The 23,428-nt window shown below is 47.7% G+C and overlaps 1 protein-coding gene across 1 annotated transcript in view; it reads right to left on the bottom strand.

Annotated features, from left to right (window-relative positions):
- The window catches only part of B4GALNT2 (beta-1,4-N-acetyl-galactosaminyl transferase 2), a 60,647-nt gene extending 50,992 nt beyond the window's left edge, over positions 1-9,655 (bottom strand). Inside the window, exons 1-2 of the mRNA XM_015409212.1 lie at positions 9,478-9,655; positions 299-440 (exon numbers count right to left, since the gene is read on the bottom strand). Of these exons, the coding sequence (XP_015264698.1) occupies positions 299-440; positions 9,478-9,655 (320 nt within the window). The remainder of the gene's footprint in view (positions 1-298; positions 441-9,477) is intronic.
- Between the last annotated feature and the right edge of the window lie 13,773 nt (positions 9,656-23,428).

Below are 23,428 nucleotides of genomic sequence, written 5' to 3'. Positions count from 1 at the left end.
GTGACCTGGCCGAGTAGGAGGAGAGGGAGAGGGTGGCTGCTGCAAGGCCTCACGGGGTCTTCCTGTTTCCGGCACACTCAGGCTGCCATTGGAGCCCTCCAGAGTGAGCTGCCGCTGTCACAGAGCTGCTGAGCTGGGGGTGGGGGCTTGAGCGACCCGGCTGAGAAGGAGGCGAAGGAGAGAGGTGGCCAGCGCATGGCCTCACCGGGTCTTCCTGCTTCAGGAAGCAAGAAGACCTGGCAAGGTGCACATTCGCTGCCCTCTCCCCTCACCTCCTCCTTGGCTCAAGTCCCCCCACCCCCATGGCTGTGGCTCAGGCTGCCATCGTTGGAGCCCTCCGGAGCGAGCCACCGCTGTTGTCACGGAGGCACTGCCGATGGAGCTGCTGGTGGGCGAAGCGCTGCCTGAGAGCTGACCAAGGCTGGCGCTGGTGGGCGGGGCTATAAGGGACACCGCAGATTTGTGAGGGGGCGTCAGCCTTGCCAGCTCCTCTGTGGCTATGGGCCTGCTTCTAATATTAGTTTCTCAAATATAAATAGGCTCCGTGTAACTTTGTATCTTGATCACACGTACACTGTGCCAGATGGCTCTGCTGCGTTAAAGCCTTGGGCACCTGGCTACCGGTCGATACAGATATTCTAACAGGCACCCCCCCTACAAATCTCCAGAAATGTGCCAAGCCAGAATTGGCAACCCTAATCCTCCTCCCAGGGGTCATTTCCTGCAGGAGTGCACAGGAGCGGAGCTCCGGCAGTAAAAGGCCCAGGGGGCAGGCACATGCAATAAGCCCCACCCCCTGCTCCCAGCAGCCCTCAGTCAGAGGATGAAGCAGCCAGGTAAGTTGCTGAACTCCCCCCGGCCCCCTAGTCCAAGACAGTCCAGTGGCACCTTTAAGACCAAGTTTTATTCAGGTACAAGCTCTCCCTCCTCTGCGAGGACAGATCTGCACGTTCCCCCCCCCCCATAGCTAGCAATCCAAAACAGTCCAGTGGAGCCTGAGCGGTGGGTGTTGCCCTCTGACACTTCCAGTGAGGTCGGGGGTGTGGCATATGCAAATAAGTTATGCTAATGAGTTATGCTAATGAGCTCCTGCACCTCTTTTTCTATTAAATGACCCCTGCCTCCTCCTGACTATCGCCCCTGTCCCACATGGGATTTTCCCATGCAGGTCCCATGATTCCCAGCAGAGCCAGCCCAAGGCACTCCCCTGCTCCAGGCACACTCCCCTGCTGGCCAGCCTGGGCAGGCACTGAACCTCTGGCCAGTAGGTGCTCCCAACACCGCCAGACAGCCCAGTGGGCGGGCCTCGTGCTGCTGGATGGTCAGCTGGCTCAAGCCACTGGTCAGCCTGGAGATCAGGGTGGTGGAGTTGGGGCCAGGGGTGCTGCAGGACTGCCCACTTTTAGTGGCTCAGGCACCCTAGGCAATCCCTTCCACCTTCTGAGATGATCACACAGAGACCTTCCTTCTTTTTCACCACCAGAAAAGCTGTCTGGATCCAACCCTTTATGCATACGTGGCAAGACGCGTTGGGGAAGGACAGCAGTATCACAAAATGTAGGATCCCTTGATCATACGTCCCTCCCCTCCCTAAACCCTGCTCTCCCCAGCCTCCACCTCCAAATCTCCAGGAATTCCCCAGCCCAGAGCTGGCTACCCTACCCAAACTCACTTAAGCAGAAGGGTGTGACAATTCAATGAAGGAGTGACGGGCACTCTCGGAGACTGCAAAGAAGAAAAGCCAGCCCACATGTGCCAAGAAAACCGGGCGAAGAGACAAAAGGTCACCCTTATTCTCTCACTCTCCATTGGGTCCCTTGCACTACAGTCCTGAGCAAATTTACACCCTTCTAAGTCCATTGAAGTCAACGGATACAAAAGGGGTGTAATGCTGCTTCCGGCTCTACTTTTGCTCAGCAATTCTTAGTGCCCTGGAGGTTCAAGAATCCTCCCTTAGTATCCCAGTCCCCTTCCCACTCCACTCTCTCTACCTAGCTAACCACAGGACCAAACACCAACATCTAGCAAAAACGAGAAAAGCCAAACACAATGAAAACCCTCTCTAAAACATCTCAGATAGGCCCCCTCAAAGATAATTTCCCTTTCCACTTTAAACAAAAGTCCACTTCTCAGAGAGAACCTGGAGACTTTGGGGAGGGGGGGGGTCATATCCATTGCAAAACAATTCCTTCAATCTCAGTAAGTATTGCAAAAGTCACTCACCTCCGTACCCGCCAGGGCAGATGGAAAGAGCACCCTTCCATTCTCAGAAAGCTCCCGACAGAGCAGAGCCGGCAAAGAGCACCTAGGAACCCCACCCACTGTACTCCATCAGTGTTTCTAGTGCTGAAATCCCCTTAACTCCACCTCCACCCCCCTGGCTGCAGCCTATGGCCTCCAGGCACCTGTTATCCAGCAGCCCCACCTACCCATAGGTATAAAAAAATACTTCCCTTTTCAAAGGGGAGCATGTGGGATGCACATTCATATTACGTCCAACCAAACAAATACAATCTGATCAGCATGCGCAAAGCTACCAGCTAATAGGCAGGATGATAAACACTGAGTTGGATCGAGCTAACATTTCCAGTCATGAAATTCTAATTAAGGTTACCAACCTCCAGGTGGGGCCTGGGTTTCTCCCAGAGTTACCACTGATCTCCTGGTTGAAGAGACCAGTTGTAAGGTCAGAGCTCTGCTGGTGGAACTGTCGGCTTCAAAGGGTGGACTCTACAGAATGACACCCCTGCTGAGGTCCCCCCCCTCCACAAACTCCACCCTTCACAGGCACCCCCTACAAATCTCCAGGAATGTGCCAAGCCAGAGTTGGCAACCCTGATCCTCCTCCTGACTTCTCACCTCCTCCAGACCGCAGGTAAGAGTTCTGTCTGCTCTAACAGAGTCATCATAAAGGAGAGAGCTTCCTCCTTGCTTCCTGGACGTTTTATCATCTCTCTTTTCCCCACCCACTGACCAGGTCAAGCCAGGTCAGAGAAGCTTTTCCTGGAGATTTTCCTGGAGTTCCTTTCTGAAGTCTCTCTAGTATTTAATTCCTCCAAGCATCTATTCCCTGCTTGAAGGGGGAGGGGAGTTTGACCATCCCATTAGGTAGACCTATTAGCATTTGTATGAAGGTGGGCTGAGGTAAGTCTAGAAAGGAATTGAACTTCCCCCCTTCCTGCTTGTTCCCTGCTTTGGGGGGGGGGACTTTTAAAAGAGTGAAGGTATTGCTGATTTCAAACCTCCATAGGGAAAAAAAAAAAAAAGCATTTCTCCACAGACCACACTGAGAAAACTCTCTGCTGTGGCTTGGAAATACATTTCTGGATTGTTTTGATTCCCACCTCCCCCTGAGTTAAATGGGAATGTACTGGCTTGACCACTTGAGAAAAACGAAAGTATTGTACATCCCCTCTTTGTATCTTCTCCCTCAGGTAGGATACTGGGTGAGTCTTTTCCTCATTTGTCCAGGTGTGTTCCAAACTTTTAGGGCTCAGCCACAAGGAATCCAGGATTGAATCAGTTCCCCTAATCCTGACTAGATGTCTTGCGCAGCCTGCTTGTCCAGGCATCTCTGCGCAATAAGGAACTTAATGAAGCATTACCTCATTGTTCGATGTGGTCAATGTGATCCTTCTCCAGCTACCAGAACTGATTCCGTCTGCAGAAACCTGTGGAAATCATAGTTTCAGAGGGGTAGCTGTATTAGTCAGTTGTAGCAACAATAAACAGGAGTCTAGTGGCACCTTAAAGATGAACAAGATGTTATTTTGGCCTAGACTTCCATGGACTATGCACTATGCCCTGTCCCGATTATAGTTGCTACTAGACCCCGAATTGTATTTATTAGATGCTTTTCGGGGGCGGGGGAGCATTACTGTTACTACTCTTTTAACATCCGCTGATAAGAACTGTTATGTGATCAAGGATCAAAGGTGGCCCTGTTTTCCAAGTTCCTCTGGAAAATGGTACATGTGGAAGAGTACATCGGCTTGCTCATCAGTTATTCTAAACCAAGACCATCTCCAATATCCTCATCTGATTATTCAGATACAGAATAGGACCCCTCCCCAGAGTTAACTTTAGCTAACAGTGCATTCATCTGACATTTTCCTACCATTTTACACCCCAGATTGTCCCCACTAGCTACTGATGTGTGGTTCTGTACAGTCCTCAAGGAATAGCAAGTGGGTGGTAAATCAGTTTTCTACTCCAAATCCGTTCACTTAAGCGGTACTTAAGTAGTTGCATCCTTCATTAGCATCGGAGATATGGGAGGAGCTGCGGTGGCTCAAGTAAGACGCTGAACTGCAGGCTGGAAGGTCAGTAGTTCAGCAGTTTGAGACACGAGTGCTGCATGAAGAAGAAGAAGAAGAAGAAGAGATTGGATTTATACCCCGCCCTTCACTTGGAGTCTCAGAGCGGCTTACAAACTCCTTTCCCTTCCCCTCCCCACAACAGACACCCTGTGAGGTGGGTGGGGCTGAGAGAACTCTGACACAAACTGCTCTTTTTCAAGGACAGCTGTGCCAGAGCTTGTGACTGACCCAAGGTCACATCAGCAGGTGCAAGTGGAGGAGTGGGGAATCAAACCCGGTTCTCCCAGATTAGAGTCTGCACACTTAACCACTACACCAAACTTGCCCTCACAGAGTGAGCTCCCGTCTCTGGTTCCAGCTCCTGCCCACCCAGCAGTTCAAAAGCAAGAAATTGCAAGTAGATAAATAGGTACTACTTCGGTGGGAAGGTAACAGCGTTCCGTGCGCCTCGGCATTTACTCATGCCGACCACATGACCACGGAAATGTCTTCGAACAGCGCTGGCTCTTCGGCTTGGAAACGGAGATGAGCACTGCAACCCTAGAGTCGGTTTCGACTGGCTTTCGAGCAAGAGAAACCTTTACCTTTACCTATAGCACAGATGCAAACCTGGGGGGTTAAGGGGCTCAAGATCCCCTGGATTTGGCCAGGGGGAACACTGAGTCTCTCCCGGGCAACCAGTGCCAGGCAGTATTGACATACTCACATGAGGGACTCGGTTACAGTGGCAGCTGGAGCACAGGACTGCCCACTCTTCTTATTGTATCATATTACAATTTCCATGATTCTTTGGGGCTTTGTTCCTGTTTGTTAGTATGTATTTGTGTGAAGGTATTGCTAATTTCAAACCTCCATAGGAAAAAAAAAATGCATTTCTCCACAGACCACACTGAGAAAACTCTCTGCTGTGGCTTGGAAATACATTTCTGGATTGTTTTGATTCCCACCTCCCCCTGAGTTAAATGGGAATGTACTGGGCTGGAATAGATGTCCACAATCAAGTCTGGAATAGATGTCCACAATGAAGTCAGATGTCCACCACTTTTCAACACTTTTCCTAGGTATAAATTAGTGTTTCGGACTTCAGGTCCTTCCTCAGGAGCTACAAGCCAATACTGTAAAGTCTCTAAGCAGATTCTTAACAGGTAAACAATCATTCAGGTTTTATATGGGCCAGGTCTCCTAAATTTTAGAAAGCACCTACAAGGGTTGCTACTATGTAAGTTGGACCAAACATGAAGTGGACATCTATTCCAGACTTGATTGTTATGAGAGATTGTTATTCTGGACTTTGTTCTTTCCCTTTGGGATATTATGAATTTGTGTACTGTCCTATGATGGATTACATGCATTACTTATTGTATTGAAGTCTCTTTTCTATTGCTCTTGGGTGGGTTGGTCAGTGCACAGTTGTTATTTATTGGTTTTTCTCAGTCATTGTTTACTGTGGACTGTATTGTCTAGAGAGTGCAAACAAAAAACCTTTGCAGATCACCATCTATTAGTAGTAACTTAGCAACAAAACAGAGACAGAAGGGAAAGATGGAGATTAAATGATAATCTTTTATTACATTATCATATCATATCATTTTATTTTTTTCTGTTCTGCTTATATTTATAAAAAATAAAATTTTATTTTAAAAAAGAATTCATACACTGCCTTAAAAGACCTGTGAAGGACTTTTATGCTGTCTCGTGCCTCAGACTTCAGAGGGGGGCTGCTAGAGAGTTAGACTGATAGAGAGGTCAGGACGCACGGCTATCTCTTTGATGTGGAGACTGATACTCTTATGGACCTAACAGCCCTCTCTCACACCACATTGCCTCTTCCATCTTGGCAAACATGACAGCAGGATATGTTTCCTGCATCTTCGTCCATCTAGTTAGTTAGATTCGATTAGAGAATCTGTCTCTACTCTTTTCCATCGACAAATGGAGTTCCTATAATAAACTCCTTTATTGGTTTGAATAGTTAAAGAATGTTCCGGGTGTCTTTTGTTTCTTGCACGCACAATGCAGCCTGAGCGTGAGAGCTTTGCCGTGCTGTAAGCTCCCATGAGCATTCTGTTACTGTACCATAGAATCCGACAATCATTACATTGTATTTTGGAAATGGAACACTGGAAGGGGAAGGCCTATGTTTCTTTGCTGAAATAGCTTTGTTTGTTTGTTTGTTTGCTTGCTGCTGTCGTTGCTTTTTGCTGGGTGTGGGATGGGTCTAGCTACCCTTGATTGAGAACAGGTTTTTTTATGGTGGGGTGGGGCTGCTTCAGCCACTCCTTTCTTTCAATTTCCATTTCATTTTTAAATGGTGAGGTGGCATCTGTTGAAGAAAAGGAGAATTCCTAAAGTAGCAGCCAAGCTGCTGCCTCTCTGAAGCAATGAGAAAGCCCATCTGCATGAACAAGATGGAGGGGGATACGGATCAGAGGTCTTTTAAAAATGTCCTTTTGCCCTGTGTGCAGCCCAGAGAGAACATCGGCAAGGAATGTGCGCTCTGTACATGTTCATGCTCTTCATTTTGCTGTTACCTAAAATGACGTGTTAGAGTTTCAAAGGGGCAACCAACTAGTTGATGCTTAGAGAAGAAATTGGGGGGGGACGGTTGAGTAGCACTTTCAAAACTACAGCAAATGTATTGCTATAAGATTTGGGGATTCTTTTGGTAGATAGATATTTTGTGTCTTCTTCAAGTCTGTGATTTTCTACGTTTGCTGGATGCTGAACCAGTTCCTTTTTAAAGTTAATTAATGGCCCCAGCAAACCTAAGCATTCTTTTAAAATTGTCTACACTCTAAACAGTGGTCAAGTAGGTGTGTATTGACAATTGTTCACCACCTACACAGCTACAGCTAACATGAACATGTTTCAAGCATCCAGAGGAGTTAGCCCTGTTAGTCCGTTATTGCAAAATAGTAAAAAGCCCAGTAGCACCAATCTTTATTGTAGCATAAGCTTTCGAGAAACACAACTCTCTCATGAAGAGAGCTGTGTTTCTCAAAAGCTTATCTCCCTTATAAATGAAAGCCGAATGGTGGTGGCACTTCTCTAGAACATTCCACACGCTCCGGAATTGGTTAGCGCCCTGGTGTGACACTCAGAATCTGTCCCTATCCACTGGCTGCATTGCTTGAGTCTCGCCTCCAACATTTTAAACAGTTTGCTGTTCCTCCCCCCCCCCATAGCCAGTCAGAACACAGAGGTTATTTGCATATGCAGCCTCATTGGCCTTTGCCTCAGAACACAGAGGCCGTTTGCATATGCTACTTGATTGGCTTTTGCTTCTAACATTCTAAACAGTTTGCTGTTCTGAGGTAAAATGTGTCCAATCTCCAGGTGAGGGCTGGAGATCACTCAGAATTACAACTGCTTTCCAGATGGCAGAGATCAGTTCCCCTGGAGAAAATGGTGGGCTCTGTATCCTTATATGCTGCTGAGGTGGCCCCCATATGACAGCCAATGTGACGTAGCAGTCAGGGCTTCAGAGCACGGGAGAGGCTGCAGGTGTGTGTGGGGTGGAAAGCTGAAGAGTGAGGGGGAAATAAAGGTAGGTTGATGATTGGCTGGGAAGGAGATAGGGTTGCCAACTCCAGGTGGGAAATTCCTGGAGATGTGAGGGATGGAGCCTGGAGAGGGTGAGGTTTCAGGAGGTGTGGGACCTCGGACAGGTACAGAGCCATAGATTCCAGCCTCCAAACCAACTATTCCCTTCTGGGGAACCACCATTGCCAATCTCCAGGTGAGGGCTGGAGACCACTCAAAATTACAACTGTTCTTTAGGTAGCAGAGATCAGTTCCTCTGGAGAAAATGGTGGACTCAGTGTCATTATACCCTGCTGAGGTCACCACAGCAAATTGACACTGAGTGTCCAAGGCTGGGGCACCCGCCCAGAGCCTGTTTCTAGAGGCCGTTGTATTTATTTCCACAACGAGCCTTTTTCCTAGTGTTGCAATAAAGATTGTTAGTCTTAAAGGTGTTCCGGGGCTTTTGACTATGTTTGAAGCATAGAACAGTTTTATTGCACTGTGGTTTACTTTGCATGGTGGTTGTTTGGATAAAAAGCTGTAAAACAGTATGGAAAATTTGAAATGCTATTACTAAAAGTTAGAAGCTGCAGGGATTACACCCTGTCTGCACAACCCAGGCAAGCCTGTCCCAACAGACATTCACACATATTTGCCAAGGACCTAAATATAACATCTGATGTGTACAGGCCATAATATTCAGACTGTGTCCAAGATTCTTTTTTATTTCCTTTTTAGGTCAGTTTGTTTTTGTATTATTTCAAACGTTGACCCCCTTCAGGATCAGGTCATAAATCTCTGTTCTCTGATACTATGGTTAATGTGGCTCCCCTGCTCCAATTTTTTATATGTAATTTCTCCTCCTTCAGAATCCTGATATTTCCTTTGAATTGTTGTCAGTCCACCATTCCATTCAATTTGCCATAGATTGATTTGTAATTAAAAAGAGGAAAGTCCTTTCTGATGCCGAAGATTCCTCTTGTACACCTACAACATCCTGCAGTCAGGGCCAGTGCCAGGTTCTTTTGCACACTAGGGGCGATTTCTCACTAGAGCTTCCTCGCAACACAGCGCCGTTTGCCTCGACACAAACATGTCAATTTCACACCCAAAGCTCCGGGGCTGCATTTTGACTCGGGGCTTCGCCTGATTTCCTCCACAGTTTCGTGATCCTGGTTTTTGAGGATCATGAAACTGCGGAGGAAATCGGGCGAAGCTCTGAGTCAAATGCAGCCCCGCAGCCTCGGGTGTGAAATTGACATGTTTGTGTTGGGGCAAACAGCGCTGTGCTGCGAGGCAGCTCTAGTGAGAAATTGCCCTAGGTGAGACTTTTCTTTCCCCTCCAACTGGCAGACAAAATTGCAACCAGCAAGTGGGGAGGGCGCGATGCGAAGCAGATTCCAAAAGTGCAAATACCAACAGAGACTGCAGCGAGTGAGCGAGCACTCTGACGGGCAGTCAAGACAGCCTTTCAACCCCTTGGCCGCCCAGGGCCAGGGAAACAAGGTGGCGATTCTCTCCAGCCAGGGCGAGTGGGCTGCTGCTGCTGCTACTGCTGGTGGCACCGCTTGCTGGCCCAGCCAAGCTGCCTGCCCCCCACTCCCCGAGCGCACGACCCACCACGGCCACTCACCCAGCAAGAGGAGGCAGTGGTTGGTCTGTTTGTACTCCCGCTTCTTGACTTTCAGCAGCTTGTCGATGCTTTTGCTCTGCTTCTGGTCAGCACTCTGCTTGGCTTTGATCTCCTGGTTGGTTGCTGTCTGCCCTGAGGGACCACCGCAGCACTCCGAGACCTCCACGTCTCCTGGCATGGAGGGATTGGCAGGTGGGCACCCCCTGCCCCAGCAGCCTGGGGCGGAGGTAGGCTTGCAAAGTCCCCGCTGGGGGTGGGTAAATTCCCGCCCGGGAGACCCGTTACCCACCGTCAGTGGATCGGGCCCCGGGGGGAACTCCACCCCTTGCCAGAGGGCATCCCCAGCGTGATGATGTCACCCGGAGGAGACATAATCACGCTGGCAACGTTATGGGGGGGCCACTCTGTGAATCGAGGGAAAACTCTATGGTTTTCCCTCGAGTCACGGTGCCCCGCCCCCAATGTGGGTGACACGATGATGTCACTTCTGGTGACGTCGTCGTGGTGCATGCGCGCAAAGCGCGCACGTGGGGAGACACCCAATGGAGCCCGAGATCCCCCCGCTTTCCAGGTAAGTCGACTTGGCAACCCTAGGCAGAGGCTGGAACACATCTCCATGGTGGCGGGTGAGAGATCCTTCCCTGACCCCTGGGCCAGGCACGCGATGTGCAAGCCAAGACAGAAAGAAAAGACCCGAGTCGGCCAGCGGGAAAACAAGGGAGGAAGGGTCACCGCTCTTGGTCCCACTTCGGAGGAGAAGACCCAGATGAGACTCTCTGCAGCCAGAGGCAGGAGGACTATGGGGTGGTCTCCAGCCCAGGGAAGTCCTGGCCCTCAACGGCAGGCCAGCACTTCCAGGAAGGGGACGCTCTAGGCAGCTGCCTAACTCGGGTCTATGGACGCACCGGCCTTGCCTGCAGTAATGTGAAGCAAAAGCCAGGACGACAGTACCAAGATACTTGGGAAAGAACCTATGAATGGCTCTCTTATGATGTGGCAATGGAAAAAGTGTATTGTGATATATTGCTTAGCAGCGAATGACATGAGTGTTCCTCTTCTAAACACATCAAGAGACAAGGATGCACATGAAGCTTTTCTTCAAAATGGTTTCTCAGACTTGAAGAAGGAAGTGTTCAGACTTCACAGCCATCAGAATTCTAACTTGCACCATGCAGCTGTCCAAGCTATAGCCTCTGTTAAAGCAGGGGTAAATGTACATAGCAAGTTTTCAGAAGGCCAACAGAAGCACATGCAAGATGTTAGAACGGCACTGCTGACAATTTTATCATCAGTAAGGTACCTTGCTTGTTAAGGCAGTGGAATACACAGCCATGATGAGGAAGAGTCAAGCCTGAAACAGCTCTTGCTGCTACATGCCGAAGACATTCCACAGCTCTAATCATGGTTGAATTGTACACACTACAAATGGATTTCACCTACCATTGTGAATGAAATGCTTGAAATCATGGGTCACAATGTTCTACGTACACTAGTGAGAGAGATTAAAGCAGCTGTTTATTGCAGTGTAATTGTTGACGAGACTACAGATATCACCACACAAGAAAAGGTTTCATTTTGCTTCTGCATTGCTGCAGAGGATAGGTTTCTGAGGGAATTCTTTTTTTGATTTTATGAAACTGTTGTGATCACGTGAGCAGATTGGCCTGACATAGCCACACCTCCTCTCCAGACCAAATGGGCGCAATCAAATGCACATATACAGCTCCCATGCCCCAGTTGTCCCTACCTCACACTAAAACGACTCCCATGCGGACTCAATAGCCAACGGCAAATTCTGGTGGCTACCTCGGTGAGATGCTTCCATGGCAGGTTTCCAGGCGTCTGATCACCCAGGCATGCCATTGAAACACATGAGTGGTGTGATCATTCCACTCCATTTCTGGCGCCTCAGTTTTTTAAACCCCACTCCGACGTGCGCTTCAGTGCCCCCATAGAACACGGCCAGGAGTGCGTGTGCACTGATCTGTTTCTACGCACACAGTGGGACTTAGACAAAAACAACCAACCCAGCTGCAGGTCCATGGTTGAGGCACGTTAGTGATGTGAACAACCAACCATGGCCCCGCGGCACTATGATGCCAACTTAGGGGGTGCTGCTTGATTAGGGTTTCCAACTCCAGGTGGGGCCTGGGGATGTCCCGCTTTTACAACTGATCTCCAGCTGACAGAGGTCAGCTCCCCTGGAGAAAATGGCTGCTTCAAAGGTTCAGCTCTATGGCCTTGTACTATGCTGAGGCCCCTCCCCTCCCTAAACGCCGCCCTCTCCTGGTTCCACCCCCAAAGTCTCCAGGTATTTTCCAACTCAGACCTGGCAACCCTATGTCTGATTAACAGAAACTGCTCCAAACTCAAGCAGCTTATTTAAAGCTGAGATACTGCTGTGGCAACCTGCCCGTCTGACCACACCCACTGAATCTACCACTGCTAAAACTCTCCTTTCTATTTTGAAAGCTGTACTCTGTCACTTTGACCTTTCTCTTGGGTCCGGACTCCCAGCTTCCCTTCCGAGTTCTGAGGCCTTGCCTCTGTGTCTCCCGCTTCCCAGCGCCTGGTCACCACGGGACCCCGGTGCACCCCTGGAGGAATAGCTGCTTGCCAACTGACTTCCTTCCCCCTGGTGCTCTTTTTTAAAATAGCGTGTCCAAGATGGTGGAGGTCTGTGTATGACTCATGGGTATATGCTATAACTAATCCTGATTTGTAAAGGATTGTGGAAGTTGTACTAAGAAAATGCAAATGAAGTTACAAATGTGAAAATTATGCCTAATAGTGAACCCTCCGCCAAGTTAAAGGTTAAAGTATTTCAGTCTGCTGACAATGCCGACCCACTGAATCGCTTCATAGGGAGGCTTTACCTTTGGTTAGATAGCCGGGAAGAGGAAGGACTTAGATCCCCCCCCCAGTCCATTGTCATCCCTACAGCTGTAAGCCACTACAGAATCTCCTCTGCACCCGAGTGCCCCGTTAGCTTACATCGGCTCCTTCTCCACCCTATTCCTCACCTTCTGCTTCAGCGTTCACTCTGCCACCCCAATATGTTGAGTCACCGGAGGATTTCAGATTTCCCTGTACTCCAGAGACTGTGCTTGCCCAGGCTGGCCGCTCACAAGAGGCTTTAAGGTACCTCTACATCCCCAAGGGAGGTGCCAGTGAATGTGGCTGAAGCAGCTCAGGGATTATTGAATCTTACTGCCCAGATGTAAACTGTTGAATGGGCGACACAGCCTGGGTGACGGGAGGCAGTCCCAAGAACATCGGAAATGTCTGCGGGAGTGGAGGATGTTATTCCAGGTTTACTGAACCTTAGTGCCTGGTTTCCACCGCACGTGTGCCTACCCCACAAACAGCAAGCCCCACTCTGGCTCCAGCTCCAGTCCCTCCGCCAGACAGGATGCACAATTTGCAAATGCCTCTGCGAGAGGCTTCGACTGCCAGAGGAGGGATTGCTTTTTGGTCCATGTCCTATTTACCACCTCCGACTTGTTTAACTGGAAACAAGGAATGCTTAGTTTAAGGCAAGATTCTGGAAAGGCTCACTTCATTGTTTCAAAGTATTTTTGCCACTCGCAAACCCACTTGGCTGAAGGAAAGAGACTGGTTATAGAAAAGGTTCACGCTGTAGCTCAAAAAGAGCATCAGGAACATCAGACCATGTTTGCCCTTTTAGAGAGGATCCTGAGGACACACCCACCAAGGCAATTTAAAGAAACTTGAGGATTACAAACCTGCACTTTTAAAGGGTATTATGCATGTGGTTCCTAAGCAAATGTATTTGAGCAAATTGTGCAAGATCCAGCAAGACAAGGATGAGGACCCCTTTGGGGAAGGCTTTTGAATGTTTTCAGAGTTAATAGTGATACTGATCCCGAAGCAGATGAAAATGCTTGAAAGTTTACATTGGGGCAGCCTTTGCATATACACTGTCCTCATAGTGTCGACGCCCTGTTGCAGCAGAGAGAATCCCAGTGGCTGACCAATTCTTGACTTGCCAAATACGAAGCCTTGCTGCTGAGAAAGGAAGACTTAAAAAGGAAGACTTAACATTGTTTGCGTCTAAACCCAGCAACTCTGTTTCCTTTCGAAGAAAAATCTGAGATTATACATGAATGTATTCAAGTGAAGGGTGATGTCCTGGCCCCACTGGTGGACCTCCTGATGGCACCTGGTAATTTTGGCCACTTTGTGACAGAGTGTTGGACTGGATGGACCATTGGCCTGATCCAACATTGGCTTCTCTTATGTTCTTATGTCACACGGAGAGGCCGGCTTAGGTGCGACGGGAACGGTCGCACCAGGAAGAGCTCCCGGGTGCTGTCTGACTCCCCAGCTCCTTTAGGAGGATTCGGGGGCTCCCAAACTCTAATGAACTTCTAATGAACTTCCCGTAGAGGAGCTTGTTGCAAGGGGCTTGATTTGGACCCCCCCCCCACAAGCGGGGGCAGGGTCCAAATTTGCACTGATGCAGGAGCCAGCTGAGAGCACCTTTGTCAAACATGGGCGCACAGTCATGATTGCCCGGCAGGAGGGGGAAAGCTGGAACCTCATCCATACCATCAATGAAGCATAACACCATGAGTACATTGTAAAGCAACACCAGCAAGTCTACCATCTATCGTGAAGCCCCTTTAGAGTTTAAAAAGACATTGGAATGGAGGGGTGAAGAATTCACTTCTTGCCCCCCTCCTTCCTTTCTAGTGGCTATGAAAAGAATTTAAAGCAACTTCTCAAGCAGCCTCTTGGACAAAAAAAACAAAGAGAAAGATCTTGTCTAAGACTGTACTTTGTGAAATATAAAATTAGAGAAAAACTAGCTGAATTTGACTCTGAATCTTAGTGAACTAGAAACAGAATCTCCCACCCCCCCTTTTCTTGTCTGGAGATAAAAAGTAAGCAGCTGGAACAACATGAAGACTTTTTAAAGCATCAAACCAAAGCTGCTGAAATAAGGACTAAAGTCAACTATACTTGAAATAAATGGAATATAAGGACTTGATTTCTTAAGGGGAAAAAGAAAATTGGATCTTACTCTATTTTTTTCACTGATTACATTCCCATAACAATTTATTCTTTTCTTCACTGAAACTTTTGTTCAAACCGCAAGGTCTTGAAATGTAAATAATAGGTAACATTCCTGACTTATGTTGATACTAGCAGTAAAGCCCGTTGTGAAAGCAATACAACGAGATCTAGAAAGAGGCTCTGGGGCAGTGCTCTGGCTTTGGGCAAACAGTGTCAATTTGCTGTGGTGACCTTAGCAGGGTATAATGACAGAGTCCACTGTTTTCTCCAGAGGAACTGATCTCTGCTACCTGAAGAGCAGTTGTAATTGTGAGTAATCTGTAGCCCTCACCTGGAGATTGGCAACAATTGTTACCCAGGACAAAATGGCTGGTTTGGAGGGTGGAGTCTATGGCATTCTACCTGTCTGAGGTCCCACCCCTCTGCAAACCCCACCCTCTCCAGGCTCCACCCCTCAAATCCCCAGGAATTTGTCAGCATGTAGTTGGCAACCCCTTCTCCTTCCCAGCTAGCCAGCTAGCCACCAACCTACCATTATCTGCCCCTTTGACTTCAGCTGACTTCTGCCCTCCCTTCTGCAGAGCAGTTGTAATACTGAGTGCTCTCCAGCCCTCACCTGGAGATTGGCAACAATGGTTCCCTATGTGAGACTGACTGGTTTGGAGGGTGGAGTCTATGGCAGTGTACCTGTCTGAGGTCCCACCCCTCCTCAAACCTCACCCTCTTCAGGCTCCATCCCTCAAGTCTCCAGGAATTTCCCATCTGGAGTTGGCAACCCTATCAGGATTGGCCCCAATGTGTTTTCTCCCAAAGGCCAAAGTAGGTGACAGGACCAAGCTTAGTTGCCTACCAACAGGCACTGAGGGGAATGTAGGGTTGCCAGCTCTAAGGAGGGAAATACCTGGAGGTTTGGGGGGTGGATTCTGTAGAGGGCCGGGCGACGGAGGCATCGGCCTTCTGTCGCCCGCCTTGCCCCCCCAATCTCGGCCATACCATACTAGTAGCCAGTAGTAATGGGAGAATTGATTCCGAGAGCTGTTGAACCATGAAGCTCACTGATGGCTGTTAGTAGTTCCTTATCTTTTGATTTTAATATAACTCACTCATTCTGAGATAATTCACATGTGAATATAAATCAATTAAAACTCACTTTATGTTTTTTTGTTATATGTGTTTAGCAGTCAAACCACTGAACCCCACTAAATTTCTAAAGATTTGTGAAAGAAACACTTAGTGCTACACAAAAGTAAAGAACGATTGTGTGGGTAGTTTGTACTCACGCAGTGGTGGTTTGCACATCATGCCAGCTTTTGCTAAAGTTCTGTTTCAGTTCATTCATCAAGTTGATACCAAGTTTTTGTTTTATTTCCACAAGATGCTTCTCTTTGGCTACTAACACTTGTCGTAAAGTTGAGATTTCATCTTCTAGCTGAAGAGAATTAAACAACAGCAGCATTATTTTCAAGCATTAGTTTAGTATCAGATGTAATAACAAGTTAGTTTGGGGGATCCTAGATTTGTATGTTGCATCAGGCTTCCTCCCTGTTCCCCTTATACACAAATTGAAAACTCACTGCTTTCATGGCAACCCAAGATTAAATTGTGACTTGAAATCTTGGTTTGCAGAAAAGAGAACCAACTCCATCCCACCTTTTTCTTACTTTCATCTTGTTCTCATCCTTGCATCCTCCTTTCTCAAACTTCCATTTCCCTTCTCTTTATCATCCTTGGTGTTTTGCCATATTGCTACAGTACAAATCCACCCCCACCCACTCCAGGGCCGACATCCGGCCGCAGGGTCCGTTTCCCCCCACTCAACCCCACTCACTCCAGGGCCGGCGACTGGAGGTGCAAGCCTCCGGCTGCCGGGTCCGTTTCCACCCCCCCCACTCCAGGACCGGAGACAGGAGGCAGAAGCCTCCGGTCGCCCACTCCCTTCCCCTCCCCCACCACCCACTCCCAACAGGCACTGAGGGGAATGTAGGGTTGCCAGCTCTAAGGAGGGAAATACCTGGAGGTTTGGGGGGTGGATTCTGTAGAGGGCAGCATTGGGCGGGGGGGGGGCGGAAGGACTCAGCAGGTATAATGTCATAGGGTCTACCCTCCTAAAGCAGTCATTTTCTCTAGGGGAACTGATCTCTGTCATCTGGAGATCAATTGTAGCAGTGGGAGATCTCCAGGTCCCACCTGGAGATTGGCAACCCTAGGGGAAAGTCAGCTGCACAGCAGGGGGTTGAAGAGAATGGTTTGATGGCTGCTGGGCCAAGATTGGCAACAATAGTTCCCCAGGAGCCCCATCGTAAATGCACCAAACAATTCCTCAAGATTTTCCAAAACACTACTCTGTTTTGGGCTCCTGGGGAACTTTGAAGTAGCACCAAAGCTTTAAGATCTCTCCAGCTGTCACCTGGAGACTGGCAACAGCTTGTCTGGAGTGTGGGCAGCATGGCATTGTATCTGTCTGAGGTCCCCCTCTTCCTCCTCCTCCTCAGATCCCACCCTCAGCAGGCTTCATCCCTAAAATATCCTGGAAGTTTCCAACCTGGAGTTGGCAACCCTATGTCCTGGAGTTCGAACCTGGAGTTGGCAACCATCAGCCAACGTTTATCTGCCTGTCTGTCTTTACAACCCCCCCCCCCCACACACACACAACCTCTGCCTAGGGAGCAGCTGACATCATTCTCCTCTCCCAACTGAAAATTCCAACTGCCTTGGGGGGGGGTGAGTTTGAGGTGTGGAATGGAGTGTAGTCCAATCAGCTTCCATATGTAAATGACCTTGGAACGCTGGCCGGGACTGCACAAAGCAGCCAATGAACCCAGCCAGTGTCTTCCGAGTGGCAGTTTTTTCGGCCTAACACTAAAGGGGCCAATTTTAGAATTCTGGCACCCAAAACTCTTTTATAATAAGGGAGAGATTGTCTTGGTGTTTAATTGGACTTTAAAAATGTTGATATACGCCCATTAGAAGTGGTGTTATTGTAAAACTTTTTTGGAAAATATTTCTAGGGACTCCTTGGTTTTAATACATTGTTGAAAAATGGATGGCACAGATAGACTTCAAATGGTGCCAGAGGCTTTATTAAAAGACCTGCATAGTTTAATTCAAAACACAGTTATTGCAGCTGTAAAAATGGCAGTCAAAAAAGTTTTTTACCCCACACAAGATGAAACAGAAATGCTGATCTAACAAACTAAGAAGGGGACAGTTCAGACAGCCTGGAAAGAAGAGTTAAAAAGACTGTGTAGAAGATACAGAGGAAACCTTCAGTCAAGATGACATGATCCACAGAATGGAGTTTGCGCCTATAAAGAGAAACAAAACTTCTACAAATGTGCATCAGAGACTTTATAAAAGAAACATTGGTGATGAAATTGCCAAAATAAGGAGTCACATGTCACCTCAGAGAGACAAAAGAAACCAACACTTGGATCCACAAACTACTCTAAAGATTGAGTACAGATGTTCATACTCAGAAGATTTCTACACTTATAAGGGAAAAAGACACAGAATTAAGAATTTAAAACTTAAGAGGAGAAATCAGAAAATCAAGAAGAGGAAAGCTACAAAAGGGATGGGAAATTTCTGAGGGAATTGATAATGGAGTAAGACCATTACATTAATATCCAGAAGAAAATAAAGAATTATGCTTTTTTATATATCCAAAGAAAAAACTTAACGAAATGCGTAGACAAAACCTATATTAGTAGAATAAAAGAAACTGTACACCTATATATTTGCAAATATTATATAACAGTAGGTGGAAAAATAATATAGATCTAGTTAATGTGTGAGGTAGTTTAATAGAGGAAAAGAAGATTTGAAATGTCGTACCCCAATTTTATGTTTGTTATGAAAATAAAAAATTGTTTTTAAAAAAGAGTGATGTCACGCTGATCAAATCTGACCTTAAAGATGCCTCTACCCCAAATGCCAAATTGATATAATATGTGGATGGATTGAGCAGAATGTTGGAGGGGACTATAAGAACAGGAGATGCAGTAGTGACCTCCAACACCACAGTGAAAGCACATGCCCTACTAGCTGTAGAGCTAGTGGCACTTACTTGAGCTCTTGAGCTAGCTGAAGGAAAGATGGTGAATGTTTTCACAAACTCTAAATATGCATTTGGGGTAGTGCATGCTCATGGACTCCTATGGAAAGAATAAGGCTTTATAACAGCAGTGGGAGAAAAGACTGCCAACAGCCCCCGGGTCGTCAGGTTACTTGAAGCACTTATGAAGCCTAAGTAAGTTGCAGTAATCCATATCAGAGTGCATCAGAAAGGACATACAGAAGAAATAAAAGGAGACTGAAGAGCTGATGGCATCTAAGGAGGCAGCTAGTCAGACATCTCCACTACAGATGTCGCTCCTCCCAACCTTTGACTGGCCAAAAGACCCACCATATACCAAAGCGAAAATTGAAGCTGTGAAAGGGTATGGGGCCACCCAGAGCCAAGAAGTTTGGTAGATTATTCCTGATGGAAGTGTGGTGGTCCGTCATGTTTGTCTCAGAAGAATCCTACACGAATTTCATCAAAATACTCATGCGGGTGGAACAGCCATGGCTGATGCATTGGCCAGAATAATGGTAGTTTCAGGGCTCTTCTCTGGAAGCTGAAAGGGAAGCTTCTCAGTGTATTCTGTGTCAACAAGTAAATGCAAAGCAGCATAGAAAGGCACCTCCAGGAGACAGATACTGACGGTGGGTGGCTCAACTTTGTTGACTATGTTTAAGGGCTGCAAACAGAAAACACTTGGTGTCCTGTGGTTCCATCTAGCACCTGTAATTACGCCCCTTCCCCACCCCCAATGAATTAATCAATGCCTAGTTAAAGTGCCTGTAGATCTGTACTTCATGTCAGTCTAGGGGAAGGATGACCATATATACATATGATATGAATATAACCAATTCATGTTTGTTTATCTACCTCTTAGGACCAGTAGATTAAAAAGAAAAAATAAATAGGTGGTGGTTATCCCACAATGCTGTGTAGTGTAGGGAGAAAAATACTTTGTCCCCCCCCCCCAGAAACCTTGTTCTACTTAAAAGAAACAAACCCCTAGAAATTAAGGGCTCTCTTTGCATTTTAAAGCAGGTTTGGTAAACTGCAGAGTATTTTGAGATTATGGGCTACACAGATGGCTCATTCTTGGGCTCGGAAACCCGAGTTCAGATCAGGGCTTAACCAGGAAATCACTGAGCAAGTTGCAGGTCCGGATCCAAAGACTCAAGGAAGCAGTAAACGGTTGCACATCCACGGCTGCACCCTCCGGAGACTGTCAGATTTGTTGCCTGCGGAGATCAGAGTGAGGCTACACAGTTCAGCCAATGGCTGAAGTTCTCCCCCACATGTGGGTCATGGTACAAATCTAGTCCCATAAGCCCTCTGTTAGTGGGAACCCAATATCTGCATTTTTCTGTGTTTGTTCAAACAGAACATCTCTCGCCTTAGCGTTTCCAGTCTGTAATAACAGAGCAAAAGGATCTTCGTAAACCTCAGTAGGCTTTTGCAAGAAAATTAAGCTTGAACGGGGACAGCAATATAGCAATCATTAAACTTTTGAAGAGTCGTGTGTTCTTCTGAGCCCGTATGCATGCCTCCTCTCTACAGGTTGACCAACCTGATCTTAAAATGTGTGTTATTCCATAAGAGCCCCCCAAACCTCAGCCATTCTCTCCCCCGTTTATGACTTACTTAAAAAAATTATCCCATATTTGTTTCATTTTCTTCCCCTCACAACTACCATCAAGACTCATTTTCTTTCCATTTTTTCCCTTAGCGTTACGTTTAAACAGATTTTACATAGCTGTCTATCAGCAAGCAACCTGTGAGGCAGCAGCAGCCCCAGAGAAGGAAGGATGAACAAGAAGCAGCAGAAAGCCAGTTGCTTGCAGGCCTGATAGGAGCCCCGCAGGGGCCGGATGTGGCCTGTGGACCGTATGTTTGACACCCCAGACTTAATGTCTAATTTGGCTCTCAGAACACGCTTCTGGGATTTTATCAGAAACATAAGAACATAAGAGAAGCCAATACTGGATCAGGCCAATGGCCCATCCAGTCCAACACTCTGTCACACAGTGGCCAAAAATACCAGGTGCCATCAGGAGGTCCAGCAGTGGGGCCAGGACACTAGAAGCTCTCCCACTGTTGCCCCCCCTTCCAAGCACCAAGAATACCGTGCATCACTTGCCCCAGACTGAGACTTCCTATCTATACCTTGTGGCTAATAGCCACTGATGGACCTCTGCTCCATATGCTTATCCAGAGGTCATTCTGGGGGGGACCGCGTGAGAACGCAGTCCCCCCGGGTGAGGTGCAGAGGGGCGCGGCACATGACGAAGCCCCGCCCCCTGCTTCCGGCCGCCCCGCTTCCAGCCCTCATTCAGCCAGGAGGAGGCAGGAGAAGAGGGAGGGTAAGTTGCTTCCTCCCCACCTCTCCCCACCCCTGCCTGCCTGGGGCCAGGGAGGGCCTTGGCGGGGCTTCCTCGCACTCCCGCTGGCCTTGCAGGTCCACCGCCGGGCCCCTGATGTCAGGGGGTGTGGCATATGCTAATGAGTTATGCTAATGAGTTCCCCTAGCTCTTTTTCTATGAAATGACCCCTGTGCTTATCTATTTCCCTCTTGAAGCCATCCATGCTTGTAGCCACTGCCACCCCCTTACAGTAGACAAGCGCTCATCCTTAAAGTCAGCATGTTCATCAAATGCTGGGATCATTCTGTGGAAGGCCAATGTAACCAATACATGGAAGCCCCCAAAGCTGCCAAAGTACAGTTGCTCAGGCAAAGGGTGCATAGCTGAGCCCAAACCAGGATCACTGCCTCGCATTGGGGCTGTGGGGGCAGAGGCCCAGCTTGGAGAACAGGTCGGAGGTAGCCCATTCCAAATGGCAGGAAGAAGAAGAAGAGATTGGATTTATACCCCACCCTTCACTGTCCGCGCACAGGTGAATGGATGAGGCTGAGCATCTTGTGCAACTGGCCCAGCACTACTGACTTAGGGCCTTCCTGAGAAGCATTACACCTTCTAAGCCTGTTGAAGTCAGTGGGTTAGACAGGTGTAACTCTGTCAAGGATTGTCCTGTTTTAATTACAACCTTAAAAACAAATACCCGCCCCCACAGTGTTTCAGATGGGTAGCTGTGTGTGGGTCGGCATTAGAAGAGCGAGACTCAAGTCCAACAGCGTCTTGAAGATCGACAAGTTTTCTAGAGTAGAAGCAAAGGGAGATTGCAGCAAAGGGAGATTTCAGTCTCAAAAGCTTCTATCCAGGAAATGTTGCTGGTCTTTAAAGTGCTACTGGACTCAAATCTTAGACCCCCACAGGAAAGGTGATGCTGTTTTCCCTGGTTTTCCCTTCCTAAATCATTTTAATTTTATAAACTCCAGCTAAGGGTATAAAGCCACCGCAAGGTTTTCTAGCATGAGCCCCACTTGCCAAGAGCAGAAGAGATTTTGCAGTCCTTGGTCTTATACGTAGGCCTCTAATATCTGTAGATTCATGGCGGCTCCCATCTTGACCCACAGGATTGGCACATTTAATTACTGTGTTGAACCTGGTATTTTAAAGTGGCAACAGCAACCCAAATAAATAGCACTTCAGACATTCATTTCATGGTAGCCATCCTCTCAGTGGGACCTACGAGCAGGGCTTTTTTTCTGGGGGAACGCACCGGAACAGAGTTTAAAAGCTCATGAGTTTTCAGTATACAGATTGAAAACTTCATTTCCCTCTTGAGAGTTCCGGCACCTCTTTTTCCAGAAAAAAAAGCTCTTCCTATGAGAAGACAGTGGCACAGACTGAGATATCAAATGGAATCTTTAGTCTCCATCCAGTGAGCCTAGAAGCTCTTTTGCTGACTCTGGCTCTAGCCAGAAAGGATGGTCCATAGGCCAAGATGCTCAGTGCTGGTGAACCCAGTTCCTCAGTTTAACTCCTTCAAGAAACATCACCTCTGGAGACACAGGAGCAACTTAGCCAGACAGCGGTTATCCTATCCTCGTGTAGCATTTCAGCCTGTTCTTAAAATAGTGTAAAGACAATTTCAATCGGATCTGTTCCTGGGTATTTGTTCGGAATTTGCTATAAGTCTTCTCAACGGCAGCCAGCTGAGAATCGGTGGCAGGGTCCCGACTCTGGTGATCTACACCGACATCGCGGCAGGAACCGACCAGCAGGTTTCCCAGTCCATCCATAAAAAACTCTGGAGAGGGGAGTTGGAGGGAGAAGAGAAAAATAGGTCAGCCATTCGTGGAACCAATTAATGGAGACACAAAATGTTGGAAGTTTGGCTGGCAAATATACTGACAGAGATGGCATGGAACATTTGTGAAATTGGTGGACAGCAATAACTGGGAACACAATGCTGCATTTATGTTTCCCGGGGAATATCATTCTCAAACTACCGTCCTCACACAAAATTTACCCTTTTGACAAAAAATAAGGGGGCTCATCCTTCACTCTTGAGACGTCACGAAAAAAAAATCACCACTGCAAGCCAGGGTTGCCAGGTCTTACATCGTTTTTAGCGGGGAGGCCCCCCTCTTAAGTCTGTCCTGGAGAATTCTTTACACGTGCATCAACGCTCTAGCATTTTGACCAAAACCACTATGGTAACCATAGAATTTCAGACAAAATGCTTGCCCCCCTCTTAAGTCTGTCCTGGAGAATTCTTTACACGTGCATCAACGCTCTAGCATTTTGACCAAAACCACTATGGTAACCATAGAATTTCAGACAAAATGCTAGAGTGTCAATGTGCCAATGCTCCTGGCATGATGATGTCACTTCTGGGTCACTTCTGGGTGATACCATTGCGCTGACTTGGTCAGTGCACGAGGGGGCAGTTCAGGGTGGGGCTTTGCCCACTGGCCAGCAGTGGATTGAAGCCCCCCAAATTGGGGGG

Source organism: Gekko japonicus, unplaced genomic scaffold (assembly GCF_001447785.1).
Source record: "Gekko japonicus isolate JY-2015 unplaced genomic scaffold, Gekko_japonicus_V1.1 scaffold240, whole genome shotgun sequence".
Classification (NCBI taxonomy): domain Eukaryota; kingdom Metazoa; phylum Chordata; class Lepidosauria; order Squamata; family Gekkonidae; genus Gekko; species Gekko japonicus.
The sequence above is the reverse complement of the archived record's forward strand: the minus strand, read 5'-3'. Positions and strand labels throughout refer to the sequence as shown.